A 23,605-nucleotide genomic window follows, 5' to 3' on the forward strand; every position below is an offset into this window, starting at 1 on the left:
GAATGACACTGAGATTGTCAGAGCATTTATATTCCTGAGAGGGGAGTAAAGCTGAGCCTGACTGAGCTTCCCGTGTGCCTCAAAGTGAGCAGGTCTGGCCTTAGCTCCTCATGGAACCTGTTTACTTCAGGCTGCTCAGTGGCTGAAAGGTGGGAAATGGAAGCTGGAGGGGTTTTTGTGGTGTGGATGTTCACTGGGGTGGCCCTGCAGATGAAAAATTCAGAGGTGTTGTGTCTCCAGCAGCGGTGGTGGCATCAGGCAGCTTTGCTGTGGGATACGTGCAGATGGAGAAATGGAATCGCAGAATTGTTCAGGTTGGAAAAGTTCTCCAGGACCATTGAGTCCAACCACTCCCAGGCCACCCCTGCCCCTGTCCCCAGGTGCCACATCCACAGGGCTTTGAAATCCCCCCAGGGATGGGGAATCCAGATGTGCCAGGGCTGGGCAGTCCTTTGGGTGAGGAAACTTTCCCTAATCTCCAACCTAAACCTTCCCTGGTGTAACTTGAGGCCATTCCCTGTGTCTTGTCCCTCCATCCCTTGTCCCCAGTCCCTCTGCAGCTCTCCTGGAGCCCCTTGAGGCACTGGAAGGGTCTCCCTGGAGCTGGACACTCCCAGCCTGGCTCCAGAGGGGCTCCAGCCCTTGGAGCATCTCCATGGCCTCCTTTGGCTCCAGCAGCTCCACATCCTCCTCCTGTTGGGAAGCCAGAGCTGGGTGCAGCACTGCAGGTGGGGTCTCAGGAGAGTGGATCAGGGGACAGAATGCCAAGGAGGAGGCTCCAGATCTCTGAGGGAAATCTTAGTGCAGGAAAACGGGGTGGGTTCTCAGGAATCGGCATGAAACAGATGCTGGAGAAAAATAAATGGATTTTATGCTTCTCCCCATCCCCTCTGCAGCACAAACCTTGGCTGCCACAGTTTGTTGGCTGGGAAGAGGCTGATATTTCCTCTGTCTCTTCATGCAGAGCGTTTGTTCTCCTCTCCTGGAGCAGTTGCAGCTCAGGAAGATCAGGTGGCTCCTTGATGGAAGCCCAGCACTGCTGCTCAGAGCCTCACAAGGCACTGCCAGGGGTGCTGGGACACCCAGCAGGGGCTTGGCCAGGGCTCTGCAGCTCCTCCATCCACAGCTCCCACACCCAAGCCCAGCCTGGCCAGGGCTGCCCTGGCTTTCCAAGTCTGAACGCTCAGCTGGGATGGAGATGCTGATGCTGAAGGAGTCGTGGTTTGAATAAAGCCTTGTTTGGGTTTGGGGTTGGAAGTCTGGGGTTGGAAGTTTGGGGTTGGGAATGGGAGTTCCAAGGGCCACTGCTGAGCTTCCAGCTGCTCATTTCCATCAGCTCTAAAATTCCACCTGCTCCTGCAGGTTGCAGTGAACTGCTCTCGAGGTATTGTGTAAAAAATGGGTCAGAATATCAGTTACTGCTGGAGTTAAACACCCCCTGACTTCCAGGGAGTTTAACTGCAGAAATACTGCTGGATGAGCTCCAGGGAGAGTTCCTTGCTTCTAAGGATAGAATTTGGCCCCACAACCCCCTCAGAAACCTGAAGGGAGCCGTGTGTAAAACTGTGTTAAAGCAGGGACTGGGAACAGCTCCCATTAATTGGATTTTAATGCAGCTCACACTCAGTGTGAGCCAGCCTGGACGTTCAAGGTGTTAAAAGGAAGCATTTTGGTCCATTTCTCACTGAAGTGGTGCAGACAGACAGCAAGTTTCTATATTATAGTTGCGTTTCTGTTTTATTATATCACATTTTCCAAACATACATGCACAGGGAATACATAAAATCTTAATAAAAGTGCCTGATATTTGATGGAGTCACAGCCTGGTTTGGGCTGGAAAGGACCTCAAAGCTCACCCAGTGCCACCCCTGCCATGGGCTGACATTTTCCACTGTCCCAGGTGCTCCAAGCCGTGCCTGCCTTGCCTTGGACACTGCCAGGGATCCAGGGGCAGCCTCATAAAAAGATAAAAACATTTGAATTAAACAAATTATTAAATTATATCTTCACATATCACTTGCTAGGTCAGTTTGTGGTAGGGTGACGGGTTTAACGTGGCTTTGGGAATAAGTCTCAAAATTGCTAAAAATCTGCTCTATTGCTTGGATTAATGGTTGACACCATTTGTTGTCAGGAAAAGTTCTGCAGTGTGAGTGTGAGCCTGCTCTTCCCAGATCCAGGAGCCAGTTTGAGTTCTGTGGCTCAGGTGGGAGCTGCTGTTTTCCAAACAGATTCGGGTATTTTTCAACTGCTGTGCTTGAATGTTTTGGGGTTTTTTGGTTGGTTTTTTTTTTTTTTTTTTTTTTGCTAATAGTAATAACAGTGAGAACCAATGAGTGAAAAAAAAAAGAGAAGAAAAGTTGTCTGTGCAGTACCCCAGGCAGGCTGTGAAAAAGCTGCCGAGGAGGAGCAAGTGTTTATAACTGTCTTTGCATTTGCAAAACTCTGGGGGAAAAACAAACAAACAAAAAGAAAAGCAGGGAAAAAAAAAACACAAAAATAAACCAACATGACAAACAAAAACTAACATTCCCAGGAATCAGGGTTGAGGGGAAGGAAAAACCAGTCTGTCTTTAATTCCTCTTAATCAAAGAGATTAAAAAAGGGTGGAACATCAGGCTGTGGGATACAGAGGGGACAGGAGGGGACTGGCACTGGTCCCTCTGCTCATCCCTCATCCATCTTGAATCCTGAGGGACTGAGCCCCTCACCAACCCCAAAAATCCTTGTTGGAGATTAGATACAAACATATATGTATAGGTAAATAATATATAATAGATATTATTTAGTGGAAGGTGTCCCTTCCCATGGCAAGGGGATGGAATAAAGTGATTTTTAAGGTCCCTTCCAACCCAGACCATTCCATAATTCCATAATTATTAGTTAGAAGTGTATGATTTTCCTTCTTTGGACTAATTCCCACCTTCAGTTACACTGTCAAAAGTTATGATACAGCTGGTGTTCAAGTAAAATTGATTTTCTCTCCATTATCCCCATGGATTTCACATGTTTGTTTGGAGCATTAAGGCCCAGTGGGCTGGTAGGAGGGACCTCTGAGCATTTAGGCATTAACAACAGGTTCAGGGTAATTTATCTGGAAATATTCTTCCCTGTGAGGGTGGGGAGGGGATGGGGTGGTGTTGAGTTTTATCTTCTTTGTTCTTCAGGGAGGTCCCAATCCTTCGGTTTCTTCCTCACACAGGATCACCACTAATGTCAAGTCTTCACTTCTTTTTCTTCTGCCAGGGTTGGGATTAAATGTCTATTTAATCCCAACCCTGGATTAATACCCTGGAGAGGATATTTCTTGTTGGGACTCAGATGTTTGTTAGCTCTTATCCATGTCACAGTCTCACAAACCCTGAGTTCTGCAGCACTTCAACAAACTGAAAATGGAGCCCCATCTCTCTCTCTACAAGGCCTTTTAAGGATAAACTGTCCAATTAAGAAATGACACCTCAATTATTTTTACTTTAAACTTAATAACCAACCACCTGTGATCTGCAATGTGGACTTTTTTATCCAATTACACAAAACCACCCAAACCCATGGAGAAGAAGGTGAAGAACAAGGACCAGCCTCCACCCTAAACCCTCCATCTTGCTTTACCTATATTACTGTATTCTAAACCCTTCAGCTCTGAGTTTCCCACCCTGTGATATCACACACTTCTACTCAAACTCCACACCCACAATCCCAGTTCTGCCATTCCATTTTGGAAGCTTCTCCACGGCCTCAGGTCAATGCAGTGTTCCCTTGGGGGTCAGTGCCTGCCAGCTGAAAGTCCAAAATTCTCAGTTTCCAACAGGATGGGATTCCCAGAGCAGCTGGGGCTGCCCCTGGATCCCTGGCAGTGCCCAAGGCCAGGCTGGACATTGGGGTTTGGAGCACCTGGGATGGTGCCAGGTGTTCCTGGTGGTCAGGGGCTCTCCTGGGTTTTTGCTGACCCCACGTGCAGGTGGGGGCACAGGAAGGACAAAACCTCGTGGTGCTCCTGTTGATCAGCCTCCCCAGGACATGGAGTTCCCACAGAGCCAGAGAATTCCTGTGTGTTCATTCTTGTGTGGGAATTTCACAGCACTTTATAAGGACATTTAACAGCATAAAAACGCTGGCACACTGAAAATTGGGCAAAGTTCACCCACCTCATCTGGGCAGGTTGTGCTGACGGGCACTCACACCTGCAGACAGTTCAGGAACAGCATTTGGCACTGCCTCTTCGAGCTGCTTAAACTAATTAATGCCTTTGCTCCCCGCAGGATGAAACTGAGTTTTCAGATACGTTTCCAAAATGATGCGCACGATTGCTAAATATTTCATCCTTGTGAACCCTCCACGAGTGTTTTATGTGGGAGCAGAGGCACGGGTTGCCTCTGTGTCCCTGTGTGGGAGAGGAGGATGATCTGTGCCCCTGTGCCAGCCTGTCCTTGGGAATTTGGGCATCACCTGGGGCTCTGCGGCTGCCGCATCCTCCCCCAGCTGCTCCCTGTCCAGGTGCACTTTGCTCCGTTTTCTCCCTGATTCCAACAGGTTCCCAAAAGTTTCAGGTCCATCCCATCCCAACCTGCCAAAACTGAGAGTAAAAAAGGAATTTTCTGGTCATTTAAAAGATGCCATGGGGCGGTGACTCCCCAGGACCCCTGAGCAGGGAGGGTAAAGCTAATCCTGGCAGATGAAACAGGTTAAGAAAATAAGAAGGACCAGTTTGATTTGAAATAAACCTTTCTGAAGGAATCACAGTAAACAAAATCTGTTTGCCTAAGGAAACCCTGGTAGCAATCAGCCAGTAACACAACTGCTTGTGCTAATGAACCCAAAGCTGTTAATGTGGTTTCTTCAGTTAAATTGATTCATGAATTTTGAAGAGAACATTATCTAATGAATTTTCTTTGAATAGAAAGCAATTAAAAGGACAAATCAGTCTGATTAACCCCAAAGTCACCCTACTGCCACAAATGGTGTACAGTTTGAAATTATATCATAAAAAACTAGAGCAGATTTGCTATCTCTTTGCCCTCTACTAATCCATGTAAATTAATGAACAACAAAGTTAATTTCTTTGATGACCCTTTTCTCGTATCACCTGGATTATGCTGATGTTTAATTTGCTTAATGTTATAATAAAGACTAAACAGATTTTTTCAATGAAGTGATTATCATTCCCTTCAGTTAAGAAGTGATTTTTATTATTTAACACACACATAACGCCGTATGGGTTTCCTTTAAGAACAAAATCACATTTCTCTACCTTCCTACGGAAGGTAATCAATGTCTTCTTTGACAACTAAAGAAAGAAAATGTTTTTAATCAGTTTGTTTCCTTGCCAGAGCAGGAGGTTGAGGCCCTCAGCTGGGGGAAGGGGCCTCTTCTCCTATTTTCCCCCTTTTTCAGTCACCAGCTCACTCCTCTCAGTAAGTTATCCAAGAGCTGGCTCTTCAGAGCTTTTCCAGGTGCCTTGGAGGAGCAAGAGGTGTTCAACCCAACTCAAATCCAAACAGGACTATCCCTTTTCCTTCCTTGAAACCACCCTGGGCTGGGTGACACCCTGAGATGCCAAAGAAAGCCTCTCCTAATGCATTTGCTTATTCATTATTTCAGCAATTGGAACACTTAAAGCAATCTGCTGCCGAATTAAAATTAAAATAATGGCCGATACATTAGATATATTTTTTTCCCCCCCTGCATCATTAAGGATGTGCAGGACATTCAAGGTCACAGCTAGTCCTTACACTTGGCAGCGTGTGCAGTGCTGAGCAGTAGCTCGGGGCTCCCCACTATGAAATGCAGTCAGCCAGGATAATTCAGAGTTTGCTGGCTCTAGGGCGTCCCTGGCACGTCCCAGCTGAAGTTGGAAATTAGCTGGAGATGCCAGGCCTTTGTCAGAGAGGTACAGCCACTTATTCCTTCCCTTTTCATTTGGCTCTATGCTAATTTATACCCCGCCAATTTAATGGGAAAAGCCACATTGTACGAGCTAACAGGATAATTGTACTCGAAGCAAATTAAAAATATAGGAAAATCAAAGCCTTAAATCCTTTTTTTATAGTGATCAGCTACTCCAGGCGCTCTCTGCAATAATCATGTATTTAAATGTAGCCATACAGGGCACAAGAGCAGGACAGTGCACGGGGCTGCTCCAGTTTAAATTACAAGCCTGCCATCGAGCCTGGCTTTGCGTTGGGCTTTTTGACTGTCCCATCCTAATTTCTCCAGTCCAGCAGCGCTCTCTCCCTGTGCCTTGCAGATTCCTTCACCAGGCAGGTGCTGTGGACCCTGCTGAACGATGTCAAGTTTGGGGAGGCTGTTTCCTACAAGCAGCTGGCGGATCTTGCTGGCAACAGCCGGGCAGCTCGAGCCGTGGGGGGAGCCATGAGGAGCAACCCGGTGAGTGCAGGGCACCTGCCAGCCCAGAGCTGCTGGGAGAGGCTGGCTTTGGAGGGCTCTGAGGGGTCAAATTTATCTGCTCTGAAAACTGGGCTGCCATGGGGAGTAAGGTCAGTAAGTGTTTGTAATCAGCCATAATGCACAGCCCAGGTTAGTGTGATTTATGCCCTGTCGTTTATGGGGTTGGGTTGGGTTGGGACGAGGAACGCTCCTGTTACTCACCAGCCTCTGCACAGTTTGTTGTTCTCAAACTTCTTGGTGTATTTTTAGGCTGGGGAAGTCTTTTATCTTCCACGTGGGCTTAAGCTGGCAGATTATGAGTGTTTTTGGTTGTGTTAAAAACATCCACTCTGGCATAAGTACAATTCTGAAAACAAGGCCAGGAGCACCCTGGGACAGTGGAAGGTGTCCCTGCCCCTGGCAGGGATGTAATGGGATGAGTTTCAGGTCCCTTCCAATCCCAGCCAGTCTGGGATTCTGGAGGTGAGTTGCCTGAATTTGAACCTGCTGGAGGCAGCAGCACTCCAGGTTAAGCCTGTGGATTTGGGGAAAAAATGTTCTTTTGCTAAGTGATCTGTGTCTGTTTTCCCTTTTCTTTGTCTGGGCTTAGCTTTTCAGGTGTATTTGTGCCCCTGAGTCACCTGGGTGGGTGTGTGCAGCTGCTGTGGTGTTCAGCGGGTGCTGTATGGGTTGGGATCAGCCCCATCCTGGCTCGGAGGGTTTGGGGGCTCAGCTGGATGTGCCTGCACTGTTTGAGGAGCAGTTCAATCCCTAAACCCACAGAGCCAAACAACCCCAGAACAATCTGGGTTGGAAGGGACCTTAGAGCCCATCCCATTCCACAATTCCCCACAGGCAGCACCCAGACAGGGAGACCCACACAGTTCCATGTGGGGTTAAGCTCTGAGCCCACCCTGCTGTTTGCAGCATCCATCAGCTGTCCCTGTGAAGCAGCTCCTGTGAGCAGTGTTTTGTCAATAGCCCGCATTGTACTTGACAATACAAACTATTTTAATATGATGGAATGCTTTCCAATATAATCTGGTGTACATTAAGATAAGGCAATCCAATGCAAACCTACAGGAAACAGTTCTCAAAGAATAACAATCCAGTGTTGTGCAAAAGGAGATGTAATTGCCATCGCCTAGAAATGTACCCAGCTTTGCCCTCAGGCTGCAGTGGAGCAGCAGCATCCAAAGTAGCAGTAACAGCAGGTTGTGGTGTGAAAATTCCTGCTTTTTCCCCTGTGAGGAAGGATGAAAATAGTTCTGAAAATATACAGCAAAGCTCCTGCAATTTTTTTTTAAATGGGGTCCTAGTTATTATTGCCATTTCCCAGCCCATACCGTGGCTGCAGTGGTTTCTGTCCCCAGCAGAAAATTTTTAAGCTATGGTTATAGATAATAATGTATAGCTGTAGGGAAAAGAGCTGTATTAATATAATACCACCTCAATATTTCATCATAGAAAGCTGATGATTAAAAAAAAAAAAAAAAATCAGTGCTGTAATGAGAGTCCTGCCCATCGCAAACCACAATTTTGCCACTGCTCATCTCCTGGAGGTAATCTGAAATTCCATCCATATTCCACATGCAAACACACACACACATCATCCTTTTTTGCACCTGAGTGTGAGCAACTGTTCACTGCCCCTGATATTTACCCCAGAAATGTCTCCTGGTCCTTCGCCTGTGAGCCATCATGTGCAGGCTGGCTGTGTGCAATACACACGGATTTTATGCATGAGGTGAGAGATAAAGATAAAATGTGGCACTGCAAAAAAGAAAAAACCCTCACCTTTGTTATTTCTGTGTATAAAGCCGTCAACTCTTGCGAAAACAGATTTTCTGACCCAATTTGCAACTCCACCTTGCAGCCTCGTAGAAATCTGATTAAAGAAAATACTGAGAGGACCAGTGTGAAAAAACATGAGAGGTCAGAGATTGCTCAAGAGGTACCCAGGGTCTAAACCCTCATCCAAACCCCAAACCCATCCCTGGAAGTGCTCAAGGCTTGGATGGGGCTTGGAGCATCCTGGTGTGGTGGAGGATGGATTTGTGATAACCCTCATCTAATGAGGGTGGCAGTATCAGGAAAAAGGGCCCTTTGAAATAACCCTGAGCTGGGCATCACGTTGTCATCACATTTGTCCCTCAAACACTTGGATAAAATCACAAACTCACCTTCCTCCACCAGACACCAGCACATTTCTCCCTCCTGTGAGTCAAGGCTTGGTCTTCTCTTTGGGTAGAGCACATTCCACAGGTTTCCCCTTGCAGCTGGGATGCTCCACTTAATTCCTGGCCTGAGCTTCAGCTTCACGAGAAGGTGGAAGAGGTGCCGGCAGCAGCAGCTGCCTCAGTTCATGCCCAGGACAGGGTGGGGATGGCTCACCTTTGACAGGAGAGGCTTCCCAGAGTTTGCTGTGGTTCACACTGACTGCGAGGTCTGTGGTCCTCAAAGGGAACCCATAAAGTTCAATTAAAAATCTCATTAGACTGGTAGAGGAGGATCAAAAAGAAATCACAGACGCTCACCGGAAATGGAGAATGTTGGGCTGATTAGTCCAAGGCCATCCTAAATGAGTGTTCTGTGCCTTAAATAAGACATCTTCAGAGGTCTGATCACAGCACTCAGAGCTCTCTGCACTGGGTTTGTGCCCTCTCCAACTGTGCTGGTCCTTGGGCTCACCCCAACCAAGGGCACAGCCTGATCCTGGTACCAATCTGTCCTAAATCAAGGATATTGCACCAATCCATCCTGAACCATGGATATAACATTGAGCTACATCACGGATACTCAACCAAAATGTTTGGAACGCTGGGGGAGCAGTTGTGCATTTGTGAGAAAATTGTGGTGGGTGGATCTGAAACACCATGGACACATCAAAGTGCCTGTGTGTTCATCCACTGAACCAGGGAACGTCCTGAGCTGGAAGGGACCCAAGGATCATCCAGTGATTCCCATCAAGCCTCACACTTCCAAACCACATCTCACTGTCACTCATTTTGCCCCAGCACACGCTCCACAATTCCTTGTGACAGAAGGATATTTCCCAGCCCTGTTCCCAGAGCAGTCCGTGGGAAGCACAGGTGCTGCTGGCCCTGCACAGGCACCCCGAAATCCCACCTGGGCATCTCTGGCAGCCTTGCGGCTGTGCCCATTCCCTGGGGAGCCTGGACAGTGCCCAGCACCCTCTGGGGATGAACCTTTCCCTACTATTTTCATTCCCAATACCTTTGCTTCCTTAGGTCACATCACGGGATTTGTTTCTGCTGGGGAAGAGGTGGAGAAAAAGCAGGGGTTGGAACTGGGTGATCTTTAAGGTCCCTGCCAGCCCGAGCCAGTCTGGGATTCTGTGACATGAGCAAACCATGAGTCTGGTTTTTGCTGAGTGTGTCTCAGTGTGATCCCATCTCAGCTGTTTCCATTTCGCCCTGGCTGAGCCAGGCACATCAGCAGCTCTCCAGCCACGCCATGGGACATTTCCCTCACCTCACACTGAGCACTGGGAGCAGCCAGAGCACCGAAATTCCCTAAAAGCAGTTCACAGTGATCCATCCTGTGGGCAGGGAGCTTTTCCCCCACCTTTTTTCCCTAAACAAACACATTCTGGAGGAGTTGGTTTATTCACAGATCGCCCAGGAGCGCTAATGACCGGCCCAGCCTTGTTCTGCCACTCACCCAGATGGCTGTTGATAAAGATTTAGCATCATGTTCCGAGTGTCAGGGCTGTCAGTAGTGCTGAACCATTTGACCAGAAGAAAAAACGCACAGGGAGCTATTGATTACAGCTTCTCAGTGTCACTTGTTCACCAGGATTTAGGTATTGATGAGGCTGCAAGTGAAAACAAGCTCTTTCCCTTGTGGGCCTCTACCCAGAAGAACAAAAGCGAAGTTGGAGAAAATATTCAGCTGGTGCCTGAATCACAGGGACTCCGGCATCGATCCGAGGGCTCCTTCATATTATTTTTTTGTTGGAGACAAATCTCTGGGTTTGGAAGTTTTATAGCGTTTGAGGTAGGGGCTGCGTGCGTGATGGATTCGTGGAGGAGAGGAATTAGATTTCACAGCATGAAGATTTCAGCGGTGCTATAATATTATGAGCTGCTTGGTTATTGATAAAAATTACATTAAATGTAGCTGAGGCATTAAAGCTCCAGACTAGGGTAGTTCTCCCTCTAAAATGTCCTTAGGGCCCTAATAAATTTTAGCAGGTTTAATTATTTTAGTAGGCTGAACGTTGTCACCACAATTAAGCCAAACTGAAGCAATATTCAATATTTTTAAATTACAGCGCTGGTATGGTCTTTGTACCACTTCTACATCCAGAGCTGTGGAGGGTGACGGATGGGTGCTTGTGTTGGGACAATCTCAGTGTGGAATTCTTTGTTTTGGCCATGGAAAAAGTGGCATTAATTTCATACCTCCTCTGTTTGCTGGGTGGTGACAGCTCAGCCCCACTTCCCCGTGCTGTGAGCAGGTCCTGCACCCACTCAGGGATCATCCAAGACCCCACAACTGAAAATAAAGTCCTTTTTTTTTCTCTTTCTCCACCAAGATTTATAGCTTTGCCACCAAACTCTGCTGCTTTGCTGTGTGTATTTTTAAAGAATTGCAAATGAACCTCAGAGATGTTTTACAGTGCATTATTATGGCTTTGTCACTCAAGCCAAGCCTCCTGCAGTAACTGCGGGAAGTGTAAAAAAGCAGAGAAACCCCAAACCAGAAAAACACTTGCAAAAAAAAAAAAAAAACACAATTTCTTTGAAGAAGTCATAAACCTACAGTGGGATGGCTTGGCATGGAGCAAAGCTTTTATTGGTACTCACTGGAGCTGTCACAGATGGATTCATCACTTGTGGCATTGCCACCTCCAATAAAGCAGATATTGGAAGCAGTTTTTTATTTAAACCCTGATCAACAATTAGCACCTGTGTGTGCTCTCATTGGGCTGAGATTAAGATTTTAGATTTCAGGCACTGAAATTAGTTAAGTAAACTGAAAGAACACCCCCCAAAAAAGCCCTTCTCAATTTATGGTCTGGCCAGTAGCTGTTCAGCTACTTTGGGGTTTGTGTATCAGGCTCAAATACACCACAGTTCTTGAACTGTGTGGTTAAATGGGATTAAAATAAGTGAGGGTAAAGTGTGCAATTTGTCTGTGTGTCTACACAGAAATAAATTACAATTTTTGACTTGAGATCCCCAGATTTGTGAGAACTGCCCTTTTGGGTGAGTGATGTTGTCCCAGCCCCACTGTTGCAATGCCATTACTATGCAGTCACCAAAACACTCCCGTGATTAGAGATGATGTATTGCAGTTTTTATGGTGTGTACTTCAGCTATGATAATCACCTGTAATAAAAAATAAAAAAAAAAAAAAAAAAAAACCCCACGTTTATGTTCTCCTCTGCATTATCAGTCCATTATGTAACTTCTGGCATTGATTTTGCAGAATCTGTGTCTTGTGGTTATAAATGATAGGGAGTAGAAGGCAGAGAGGAGGAAAAAAAAAAAGAGTTCTTAAAATCGGTTAGGTCAGAATCAAACTTCTCCTGTTGGAGGTTTTAAAAATTCACAGCCCATTTTGGATTGGCTGGCTGCTAAATAATAAATAATGCCTTGGTCTTCCAGAGAATTTCTCTAGGGTGCACATGGAGGTGCTGCAGCAGGAAGAGGATCTGCTGGGGAGCTCAGGCACTGGGATCCCTTCTCAATAATCTATTTCTTCCCAGAAATCTCCTAGTCCTGGGAGGATCATGGCATCCCAGAATGGGTTGAGTGGGAATGGACCTTAAAATTCATCCCATTCCCACCCTGCCATGGCAGGGACACCTCCCACTGTCCCAGGTGCTCCCAGCCCCAGTGTCCAGCCTGGCCTTGGGCACTGCCAGGGATCCAGGGGCAGCCCCAGCTGCTCTGGGCACCCTGTGCCAGGGCTGCCCACCCTGCCAGGGAACAATTTAAAGAGTTCTTCATGTGCATTTTGGGTCTCTGAGGCTTCGTTCCCCACCCTGGGCACGGAGGGCTCAGCTGGCGCAGGGCAGCAGGACCTGGTGCTGCAGGGAACATTTTATATATGGGATTTAATATCTCAGGTTTATCCTTTTAAAGACTTTACATCATTTTTATGTATTAAAATTCCTGTCCATGGCTGTTATTTCCTGAGAACTGGCGTGATGGGACATCTTCAGGGATGGTGATGGGCTCTGTTTGTGCTCTGACGTGGGAGCTCCACGTCCCTGCCAGCCCAGTGCCTCACAGCTGCTGGCTTCTACAGTGCTGGATTTCCAGACTCATGGAATCACAGCATCATTCAGGCTGGAAGACACCAAGGCCATGGAGCCCAGCCTGTGGCAGATCCCCACCAGGGCACTGAGGGACACATCCCGTTGTTCCTGTCTCCCCTCGGCCTCACCCTTTGCTCCTCCTGGGTTTTGGGGTGTTCTGCAGATCCCCATCATCATCCCGTGCCACAGGGTGATCCGCAGCAGCGGGGACAGCGGGAACTACGGCGGGGGACAGCTGATGAAGGAGTGGCTGCTGTCCCACGAGAAGCTGCAGAAGGAGAAGCTGGCACGGGGAGGGGGCTGCTAACCAGCCCCGGCACACACCCACGGCTCCTCGCCTTGTAACGAGCTCTCTCTCTCAGAGCACCCTGCAGAATTCAGGAAAATGGTAAATATTTGAGTGACACATAAATATAATGCAACATCCAAAGTGAAATGTGTGGTGGCACCACTATATTAAAAAAGCGGGATGCGTCCTGGGGGAGGCAGCTCGGCTGCCCTTTCTTGTTTTTGCATTTTACAGCAGAATGACTACAGCGATCCAGGCCTGTTGTGCATGGATTTTGTTCCCATCTCCAGCCCTGTTTTGTTCTATTTTTAATGTCCATTAAAGCAGGGATAAGGGAGTGGGAGGGACGTGGCAAATGTGAGGTGGAAGCTTCCCCCTGAGGAGGCGCCTGGCTCGCGGCGAGTGGCCCAGCCTGGCACGCTGGGCTCTGCCCGCCCCTGCCCAGCTCCCCCTCCCCACTTTGGGGCATAAAATGGTTTTTCACCTGAGCAGGAGTTAAAGGAGCACAGTGAGATCTGTGCAAAGGCAGGCAGCTGTTGAATTCCTTACTCCTGCCTTTTCTTTTTGCATAGGGAGATGGGATTTTTTTTTTTTTTTTTGTGTAGAGCAGGGGAAGAGATGATCCTGACAAATTGTATATTTTGGATAAGCAGTTTGATTAGCCAGATTTGGCAAAATACTGAAAAGCTCGTCGTCGTCGCTTCTTTATCAGCAGCACATTCTTTATCATTTGAGTTTTCCTTCAGATTTCCATGTTTCTCTGTTTTCCAAAGCTTTATTTCCCGTAGCCTCTCCGTTGGAAGAATTCAAGAGACATTAAAGTTAAATTTTGAGGTGGTTTTAGCAGGGTTCTCTGTGAGTACGAGCCACCAGAAGCTGAAATTTCCAGTATGGGAATCGTAAATTGTAACATGGAAATACTGATTTTTTTATGTGTTTTATCATATTTTCATGGATGTCTCTTTAGAAAGGCCATTGCTGCCCCCCAAAAATTATTGTGTGGCAGTGCGTTAGTTAATCCAGGGTTATTGATACCTCAGAATTACTTCAATAAAAAAACTGCTTTGCATGTGCAAGTGTCTTTGGGTCTGTTTATAAATAAAACACAGGGTGTGATATATGGGGAAAATAAACTATACCCCACTGTACAATATAAAGCTGTATTTTTATCAAGGGTTTCTCGTGGCGATATAAAGCACAGAAGCAAAGCTCAAGTGGTTTGTACGTGTCACCAGAACCCCGAGATAAAAATACGGCCTTATAATATGTACAGTTTGGGTGTATTTTATTATTTTTTTTATATCTCTAATACATGCTGCCACCAAAAGCAGGCGGCAGCAAATGTCAACTTTAACCTTTCCCACATTTGCATCCCTCAATGTTTGAGGTTTTCTTTCAGATATTTGGGCTTTTTCAGGGATGTGACTTTGTTTTTGTGGGGACAGGGATGGGGAGTGCTGGGACTGGGGCAGGTGATGCCTTTCCCAGGGAAACAGCCAATTTTGGGAATGAAATCCTGTTCTGGGTCAGGGATTCAGGTGGGCAGGGACAGGCAGGGATGGGGCAAGGAGGGGATGGGCAGGGACAGGCATGGGACAGAGCAGGACAGGGCAGGGACAAGAAGGGACAGAAAAAGCAACAGGGTCAGTCAGAGATGGACAGGACAAGTCAAGTGGACAGGGTGGGCAGGGACAGTCAGGGAGGGACAGGGAGACAGGGACGGGGAAAAGATGGGATAGGTAAGCTGGGGATGGGCAGGAACAGGCTCAGGGGGACAGGACAGGGACAAGAAGGGATGGACAGGGAAAGGGACTTGGACAGGGTCAGTCAGGGATGGAGAGGGACAGGTGGAGGTGGGATAGGGACAGTCAGGAACAGGGACAAGGACAGGGACAGGGACATGGAGACGGGGACGGACAGGGACAAGGACAGGGACAGGAACAGTCAGGACAGGGCTAAGGACAGGGACAGTCAGGGACAGGGACAGGGTTAGGGACAGGTCAGGGACAGGGCTAAGGACAGGGACAGGGACAGGGACAGGAACAGGGACATTGGGGACAGGGACATTTGGGGACAGGGACATTTGGGGACGGGGACGGGGACAGGCGGTTGCAGTTCGGGCGCTGCCCGACAGAGGGCGCGCGGCGCAGGGCTGGGGGCGCGGCGGGGCCGGGTCCCCCCAGGTTCGGGGGTTCTGGGGGTTCTGGGGGCTTTGAACGGAAACAAAACCCTGGGCACCCCAAAATGCACCCGGCTTTAGTGAAATACATGTATTTGTGTGTGGGCATATGCATAAATATGCATACATATATACATACATACATACATATATACATATATAAAAGACATATTAGAGCGATAGACAAATTTTTTAATATATATATATATATATAAATATTTTGTATATAAACAAAGTAGTAATAAAATAAAATAATGCAGCACCAAGGAGGGGCAGGGATTTGGGGTTGGGTTAGGTTTGGGTCACTCTCTGCCCCCACAGATGCCCAGGGTGCCCATCCCATTGGTGAGGATGAGGATGGTGGCTGGAGCTGATGAAAGCACCCCACACCCCCTATATGTGACAAGCCAGCCCCTGCCCCCTGGCAGGCACCAGCATTGTGCTTTTTTTCCTGGGAATTGGCTTTCCCTGCTCTGCCAGTGCCCCCATCCAGCCTGGCCACGCTCTTGGCACATCCTGGCCTGCAGCATCCCAGACCAGCACACTGCTCCAGTGCCCCTTCCCAGGGCCAGGGGTAATGAAAGAGTCAAAAATAATATTTGTTTTGGCAGAATTGCATTGAGAATGAAATAGATGCCCTTGACCAGGGAAGAAACTGAATTTTGCAGCAGGTTCTTATTTTTTTTCCCCTTACAAACAAGCTCTGCAGCCAGTCCAAGGCAAGTGGGAATATTTTTGAAGGACTCTCTTGTATTTCCTGCATCAGATTTGCAGCAGAACTGCAGCCACACTGGTTGTACTGTTCGATGAAAAATGTAGATTCCACCCCATGTATCAATCCCAAATGGAAAAGGGCCCCAGGCCTCAGGATTGTTACAGATCACTTCCATGCACGCCGGGTTTGCGGCGTAATGAGCTCAGACTGGAGGCATCTCGAACAGAAAAACGATTCATTGGCGTGGTGGGGACCTTTCTCGAGATGTGCCCAAATTTCCTGGCCTTTGGAATTAGAGGAATTAGTCATCTGATTGGGGCGAGCAAGTTCTGGCCCTTCAGAGTTTCTATTTCTTTTTTTTTTAAGCAGTTCTCAAGCATTGGGAACTTTTTTGAAGTGATATTGATATTTTCTTTATCAGTGGAATTGCTGATGTTGGTAGGACACTTTCCAAATCGTGTTAAGTTAGAAATGAGTGGTGATTTTAAACTATTGTTTCTTTTAACATCTATTACTATTATTATTTTTATCCTTATCATTATTACTATTATGATTTTTAAGATCCTTTTCACCCCAAACCATTCTATGCCACTATGATTATTTCTTCTGGAAAAAATCACAGATTGCCACTTTTAATCATTTTTCCCCCTACTTTAAATTTAGATTATCTATAAATATTGTGTTGCACCCAGCTCCAAGAGACTTGGTATTAACATGGTTATTTATTAGGAAAGGTGGTGTTGCAAAGCTGCTTCCTTAAAGAAAATGCAAAAATGATTAAACCTTTAGAAAATTCCTTAAAAACTTACAGCGCGGTATCCCAAGGGGAATCCTGGAAGATTTAGGGACTATTTCAAGAATAATTTCCCGATAAGAACCTTCCAGGAACGCAAAACCCCTTGAAGAATTGCATTTACAGGTTTAATTGTGTTCCTTTTTATACCCTCGGAGAAGGGCAGCGGGGCTGTGGTGCCGAGGCTGCGGCGGGAGGGGCCGTGCCCTGCGCTCCTCGGGAAAAACAAAGGGAAAAAGGGAAATCTTCCCCCTTTGGGCTGTGCAGCCTGGCCAAGGCCCTGCCCGGGTTCCAAACAGCGCCTGTAGGGTGTGAGAAACACAAACACACACACGGGCACAGGGACATTGCTCCCACTGCTCCCATTTTCTGCTTTATTCCTCCTTTTTATATTCTTTTTCTCTTTTTTTTTAGCCTTTTTTAAACTTTTTTTTCCTCCTTACTCTTTTTTTTCTCTTTTTACTTTTCTTTTTTCTCTTTTTTTCTTTTTTCTTTTTTCTTTTTTCTTTTTTCTTTTTTCTTTTTTCTTTTTTCTTTTTTCTTTTTTCTCTCTTCTTCTTTTTTTCTTTTTTCTTTCTTTTTCTTTTTCCTTTTTCCTTTTTCCTTTTTCTTTTTCCTTTTTTCTCTCTTTATATTTACTTTTTTCTCTTTTCTCTTTTTCTCTTTTTACCTTTCTCTCCTTAGTTTTTTTCTCTTTTTTATTTTCTTCTCTTTTTTATTTTCTTCTCTTTTTTGCCATTTTTCTTTTTTTCTCTCTTTTTCTTCTCTTTTTCTCTATTTTTTCTTATTTTCTTCTCTTTATTTTTTCTCTTTTTTTGCAATTTTTTTTCCTTTTTTCCTCCTTTTTTTCCTATTTTTTCTCTTCTTCCTTTTCTCTCTTTACTTTTTCTCTCTTTTTTCTTTCTTCTCTTTTTTCCCTATTTTTTCCTTTTATTCTCATTTTTCCCTTCTTTTTGTCCTTTTTTTCCCCAATCTTCTCTTTTTTCCCCCAGAACCCGTGTCCTCACCCAACCTTTTCTCCCTCCCTGCCCTCAAACCTCACCTCTCCACGTGCTTTGCTTCTTCCCCACCCCCATTTTTCTCACGTTAATCATTTTTACCCATCCACGAATCCCCTGCCTTCCCCACTCTTCCAGACCCCTTCTCCTCTCCCCATTATCCCCCCGGGGGCATCCAGGACGAGCATCCTTGGCCCCATGGCTGCAGGCTGGAGGCCGGGGGAGGGCAGCCCCCACGTTTTGCTGCTTCCCCAGCGGGGCGATGCAGAGGTGGGGAGCCAGGCCGCTCCCCAGCCCGACGCGGAGCATCCCGGCCGCGTCTGTCGGGGCTCTGGGGCCGGAGGCGGTGCCCAGCCCGGCCGGAGCCGGGGCTCTGCGCTCCATCACTCGCGGCCGGGATGCAGGAGCTGGGCCGGGAGGTGCGAACTGACGTGAGCGGGATGCTGGCAGCGCCTCGGGCTGATGAAAGGACGTTGTTAAGGAGCCCTTGACGTTTCTCATTAATGGGGCCGGCGTGGGCGGGTGAGTTTTTTGAGCTGAAAAAAGCCAGAAGAGGGGGGGAGAAAAAAAAAAAAAATTCCACCTGGGCAGTAATGAAGATCGATCCCGTGCACGGAGTTATCAATTTTTAAAACCTCTTTAAGTGCCTTATTTAGTTATTTTAAACAGGGCTTTTTATTTGTCGTGTGAGTTTTCCTGGAGGAGATGGGAGCATGGGGAACTCCTCTCCCTGATCGATCATCCGACCTGCAGGAACGGGGATGCTGCTCCATGCCTGTGGGTGCTGCGAGGTGCCAGGGCTGCCCATCCAGTGCTGGGGGTGTCCTTTGGGGTGCAATTGCCTTTCTTTCTGCTGAAGTTCTGGCTGCAGATGGCAGCAGGGCAGATGGAACAGGAGCTCCTGCTCGTGGGAGGAACGGGGAGGAAGATGAGGGTCCTGTCCGGGATGGGGCTCAACCCAACTTAGGCACCAGCCGAGGTCAGAGTGGCTGGGGGAGGTTGTGTTTAATTAAAATAGCCCTCAGCATGACCCCGAGTGCAGAGCTGCTGGGAGCTGATGAGGGAAACAGCTGCAGCCCTTTTATCTGAGGACAGCCCCGGCGCGATGATGTAATTTTCATTTCCGATGGGCGCCGGGATGACCTAATTCCACACGGAATCTTGTCTCTCCCTTCAAAGTAGGGCACTTCAGCCGATCTGGAATTCGGCTCTGCTCACATCCAAGGCTGGAGCACCACGGCAGGAGCGGGAACCCCAAGGGGGTTTGGATCCAGATTTGAGTTAAAGCCTTAAAACTCTGGCGAGCAAAAGGAAAACCCATTGTACTTCCATTGGTGCAGCTTGGGGGGCTTTGGAAAATTGTTTTTGTTGATTGCCCAGAGCAGCTGGGGCTGCCCTGGATCCCTGGCAGTGCCCAAGGCCAGGCTGGACACTGGGGCTGGGAGCACCTGGGACAGTGGGAGGTGTCCCTGCCATGGCTGGGCTGGCACTGGATGGGCTCTGAGGACCCTCCCAGCCCAAACCATTCTATGATTCTGTGATTCTACAACTTTCTTCTCATGGCTGAGCCTTTCCAGGAGGTTCAGTGTTGATTATGACCTGTGATTTTTAGAAGCATAAACCTCGAACATGGTCCTTATTTCTGCTTTCATGAATCAAACACATTTTATGTGCTTTTGATACCAATCACAATTGGTTTCAATCAGCATGGTAAGTGCAGGTTGAATTTTGGGGGGCAGTGGGCAGACAGCAGCCGTTCAGTAGTTAAATGACAAAATAACAGGTGGGAGGAAATTATTTCTTCATAGTGCCCAGAAAAAAAATCCCTTTGTCCTGTCTGAACAAAACTCTCATGAGCAAAAGTTCATCACAAAACCATTTTAATTTTTACTTGGAGAAAACTTTCCCATGAGGGACCCAGGCTGGCGCCTCACCCAAAGCGCAGGTGGCCTGGAGTGGTGTGGGCAGAGCCCTCAGGAGGTTCAGGGCTGTGCAGGAATTAATGGAGCACTGCAGCGTGAGCTGCTGCACCGAAGCATCATTTACAGACACAGCCAGCACCACGTGGTGACAAACTTGGTGTTCCCCAGCTGGAAGGTGGATGATGCCCCAGTAATCAGCTGGGATGGCTGGAGAGCAGCTCCTGTGCCCCCTCTGGCTCCTGGTGCCCCCTGCCCCGAGGAGGAGGAGGAGGAGGAGGAGGAGCAGAGGGAGGTGACCCCAGGGGCCAGGGCTGTAATTCACAGGGAGCCAGCAGAGCTCATGTCCAGCCTCACCCTGGGCAGCCAGGGACACCAGCATAGGCACCTGGTGCTGCCAAAGGGCCCAGCAGGGTCAGGGCTGTGCAGAGGACACACAGAAAATGCCGTTTATTTTATCTAGAACCTGCAGAAGTTTGGCCTTAACGCAGCCCCTTGGGTTGAGCCATCGTGACTTTCACTGTTTTTGAAAGGCTTTCTGAAATGTAGCCTTCTTCACATAAATAAACTTTAAAACATGTAATACAGAGTGTCTGCAGGTACAATAATATATAATGTACAAATTAATTTGGAGGGAGTGTGGTGGGGACCCCTCTTTGCCCAAACATCCAACCAAGGCTGGATTTCCACCACTGGAAGGATTTGTTTGGGCTGGGTTTTTCCAAACCTTTATCCAAATATTGCCATCCTAAGCACCCACTCAGTGGATCAGAAGATTGGCCACCACTGGTGAATGGAGATCCAGCCTCCTCAGGAGCTCCATGCCTGCAGTGTGGAGCAGCAGCAGGAGAAGTGGGTTAGGAGAGAGGGTCTCAATCTCTGCCTATCCAAACATCCTATTTTTGTTAGGACATACAATTCTTGATCTCAGTGCTGTTGTGCTTTTACTTTCTGTGTAAAAAGTGAGGAGAATGAACCACAGACATTCCCAGTGGCTGTGACAGATGGGTGGCAGAAGGGATGGGATTTCATCACAGAATAGTGGGGAAATTGAAAACTATTCTGGTTTTTATCTATGAAATAGATATGTAGATAGATAGATAGATAGATAGATAGATAGATAGATAGATAGATAGATAGATAGATAGATAGATCTGTGTCTGTATCATCCACACAGATATGAGGTGAGTGCCCACTCTCATGTCCCAGGCTGAAAAACCCCAAACAGAGAATTAACTCTGCGGAAAGTTCTGTTTAAGTGGGGCCAAAATCAACCTGGAAAATAATAGCAAAAAACTGAGAGGAAACTGATTTATTGGCCATGGAAGTCTGCATTTTGCAGCCTTTAAACTGCATGTTGCAGCAGATTGTTGTGCAAACACAGTGGAGTGCAGAAGAGGATGGGACTGGAACGAGGTTTGGGCCTCCGAGTGTCTCAGCTTGGAGATCACATCTGTCTGCGCAGGAATATCAGGCTGGAAACTCCAGGCATGCCTGCTCACTCCCACAGCTGTTTACAGCCTGTTTATCCTCCAAAATGAGCAGCCTAAGCCCAGCCTGAGTTGCTGGAGAAGGGGCTGCTTTGAGGAGGAGCAGGCTGTTAATTGAGCAGCTCCCCGTGCCCGGCTCGGCAATCAGTCTTCCCTTCCGTCGCTCCCGATGACCAGCAGCCTGCCTCCAACCTTCTGGCTGTCAGGAAAATTGTGACAAGGCAAATGTCAGATCATGTGGAGCCTTCTGAATGTTTTTGACCCCTTCAATCTGTTTTCCAGCCTGGGTATGGCAAAGAAGCTGTGTTGGACTAATTGGTTGTCTCTCTTCTCCAGGCAGCGGATAAAGTCCAGGTACATAATCTGATTCTTTTGGATGAGCAGCATCCTGTCTTTCACAGCTTTATGTCATGTCAACCACTGCGGGATTGCTCTGGAAAAGTCCTTTTTTGCCAAAGCTGGAGCAGAAGAAGTAGAGATCCTACAGCCTCTCATCTACCGGGGTTGAGCAGCGCCCAGCAGAGGCTGCAGCCTCTCTCTGGCTGTTACCAAAAAAAATCTGATTCATCTTCACTGAAATACAAAATATTGCAGCTGCCAGGAGGAAGTGATAGCTTGGAAATGCTGCACTTCAATTTTTTTTTGTTTTAACCAATACTCTGTGCTTTCAGGTAGAATATTCTGTGTTTGAAATGACCTACATAACCATTGAGCTTGATTTCACTAAGCTGCCCTGCTTTCTGCTCAGTAACCTTCATCCTGGACAGTGTTTTTAGGGCTTTTGAATTGTTTCTTGTTAGTGGCAGTAAAACAATAAGAGAATATCAGGCTGAATTTGGTGATCTGGGGAGGAACAAAAATACAGAGCTAAGAGGGAGCAGCGCTGGGTAAAACTGGCTGGAAACTTCAGAGTCAAATTGTCCCCAGACATCAGAAAATGGTGCGTTGTAGTTAACAAAATGATAGAATCATGGAATTGTTTGGGTTGGAAGGGACTCTGTAGCCCATTTGGTTCCAGCCTCTGTGCAGGGACACCTCCCACTGTCCCAGGTGCTCCAGCCCCAGGGTCCAGCCTGGCCTTGGGCGCTGCCAGGGATCCAGGGGCAGCCCCAGCTGCTCTGGGCACCTGTGCCAGGGCTGCCCACCCTCCCAGCCAGGAATTCCTTCCCAAAATCCCATCTGACCCTACAGTTCATGGTATCTAACCTAAACCTCCTCTCAGTTTAAAGCCATTCCCCATTTTCCTCCATCTTTCTTGTAGCTCCCTTTAGGTCCTGGAAGGCTGCAATTAGGTCACCCCAAAGCCTTTTAAGGAGGGGGAAGTAAATCTGCATTTCCCTTTTACCTGAGAGCACCCCCAAAACTCCTCCAGCCCTCCTGCACGAGCACAGCAGAACTTTCAGAGCACACAGCCCCAACTACCCCAACACCACCTTTTTGTTGGAGCATTAAAATTCAAGGCCTAAACACACAGTTGGCAACTGGAGCTCAGAACATGCACGTTGCAAATGTGGATATATCTCGCCGAGTACACAGCCCATAAAATATGTAGTCTAAGATCACTCATTTATTTAAAGATGCTTTTTACCTCAGATGGAAAATGACACAAATCTAAATATTACAATGCCGAGTAATGTGTAACTGTCTGTGTGTTATAGCCTTAACACCACACTTTTGATGCAGAAGAGATATAGCAGCTGCACTTTAATTTCAAGCAAATTGATCCCAGATGTAAATGTTGTTTTGTTGCATGGAAGATAGTGCACAGGTAAAGCAAATATCATTGGTTTATAGTCCAACAGAGTGTTGCAACAGGATCCAGGCTCCCCTGCCCGGGCACACATAAAAGTCAGGAGGCTGTGGAGGAGACGCTGGAAAGACACAGCTTTGCTTTCTACCCTTTAAAATCCAACCACCTGTGATCTAAGGAGCTGTTTTGAAGCCAGGAAAGCGTCGTGGTTTGTCAATTGTCCTGCAGGCAAAAATCTAAATTTGGCTTGTTTTCCATCTCTTTCGCTGCGTGTTTTGTAGAGGAGGTTTTCTCCCGACGTATTTGTGTTTGGCATGAAAGAATAAGAAAAACCCCTGGATTTACTGACTCAGGAAACCTCTCCTTTAAAGGAAAAATAATAGTGGTAATTGAGCTTCACTTTGCCTGGAGATACCCCAACGTCTGTGGCACTGTGGGCAATGTATAAACAGCAAAATCATTTCTTTATTTTCTCCTGCCTATGGAGGATGGCAAAGCCCAAATATCTGGCTGTCACAGCTCTGCTTTTGAGCAACAGACCTTCTTTTTTTTTTTTTTTTTTCTAAAGGAGAGCATCCTGCTTATGCAAGGAGGAGAAATCTGCATTTGGAGAGACAACGTAGAGGGTGCCAGGACACAGGGTGGGAAGGCCATGGCACAGGGTGCCCAGAGCAGCTGCGGCTGCCCCATCCAGGATTTTATGTTTCTTTCTATTTCTGGTGCTTTCACAAAGGCTGAAATTTAGTAAAATTGTGGGAATACTGTGTTTGTATCCTTATAAATCCTTCTAAACTGA

The 23,605-nt window shown here is 47.2% G+C and overlaps 1 protein-coding gene across 1 annotated transcript in view; it reads left to right on the forward strand.

Annotated features, from left to right (window-relative positions):
- MGMT (O-6-methylguanine-DNA methyltransferase) overlaps positions 1 to 14,034 on the forward strand; it is a 139,060-nt gene extending 125,026 nt beyond the window's left edge. The window contains exons 5-6 of the mRNA XM_036385937.2: positions 6,245 to 6,384; positions 12,840 to 14,034. Coding sequence (XP_036241830.1) covers positions 6,245 to 6,384; positions 12,840 to 12,983 — 284 coding nt within the window. The 3' untranslated portion in view covers positions 12,984 to 14,034. The remainder of the gene's footprint in view (positions 1 to 6,244; positions 6,385 to 12,839) is intronic.
- The last annotated feature ends 9,571 nt before the right edge of the window (positions 14,035 to 23,605 follow it).

This window comes from Molothrus ater, chromosome 8 (assembly GCF_012460135.2).
Source record: "Molothrus ater isolate BHLD 08-10-18 breed brown headed cowbird chromosome 8, BPBGC_Mater_1.1, whole genome shotgun sequence".
Taxonomy (NCBI): domain Eukaryota; kingdom Metazoa; phylum Chordata; class Aves; order Passeriformes; family Icteridae; genus Molothrus; species Molothrus ater.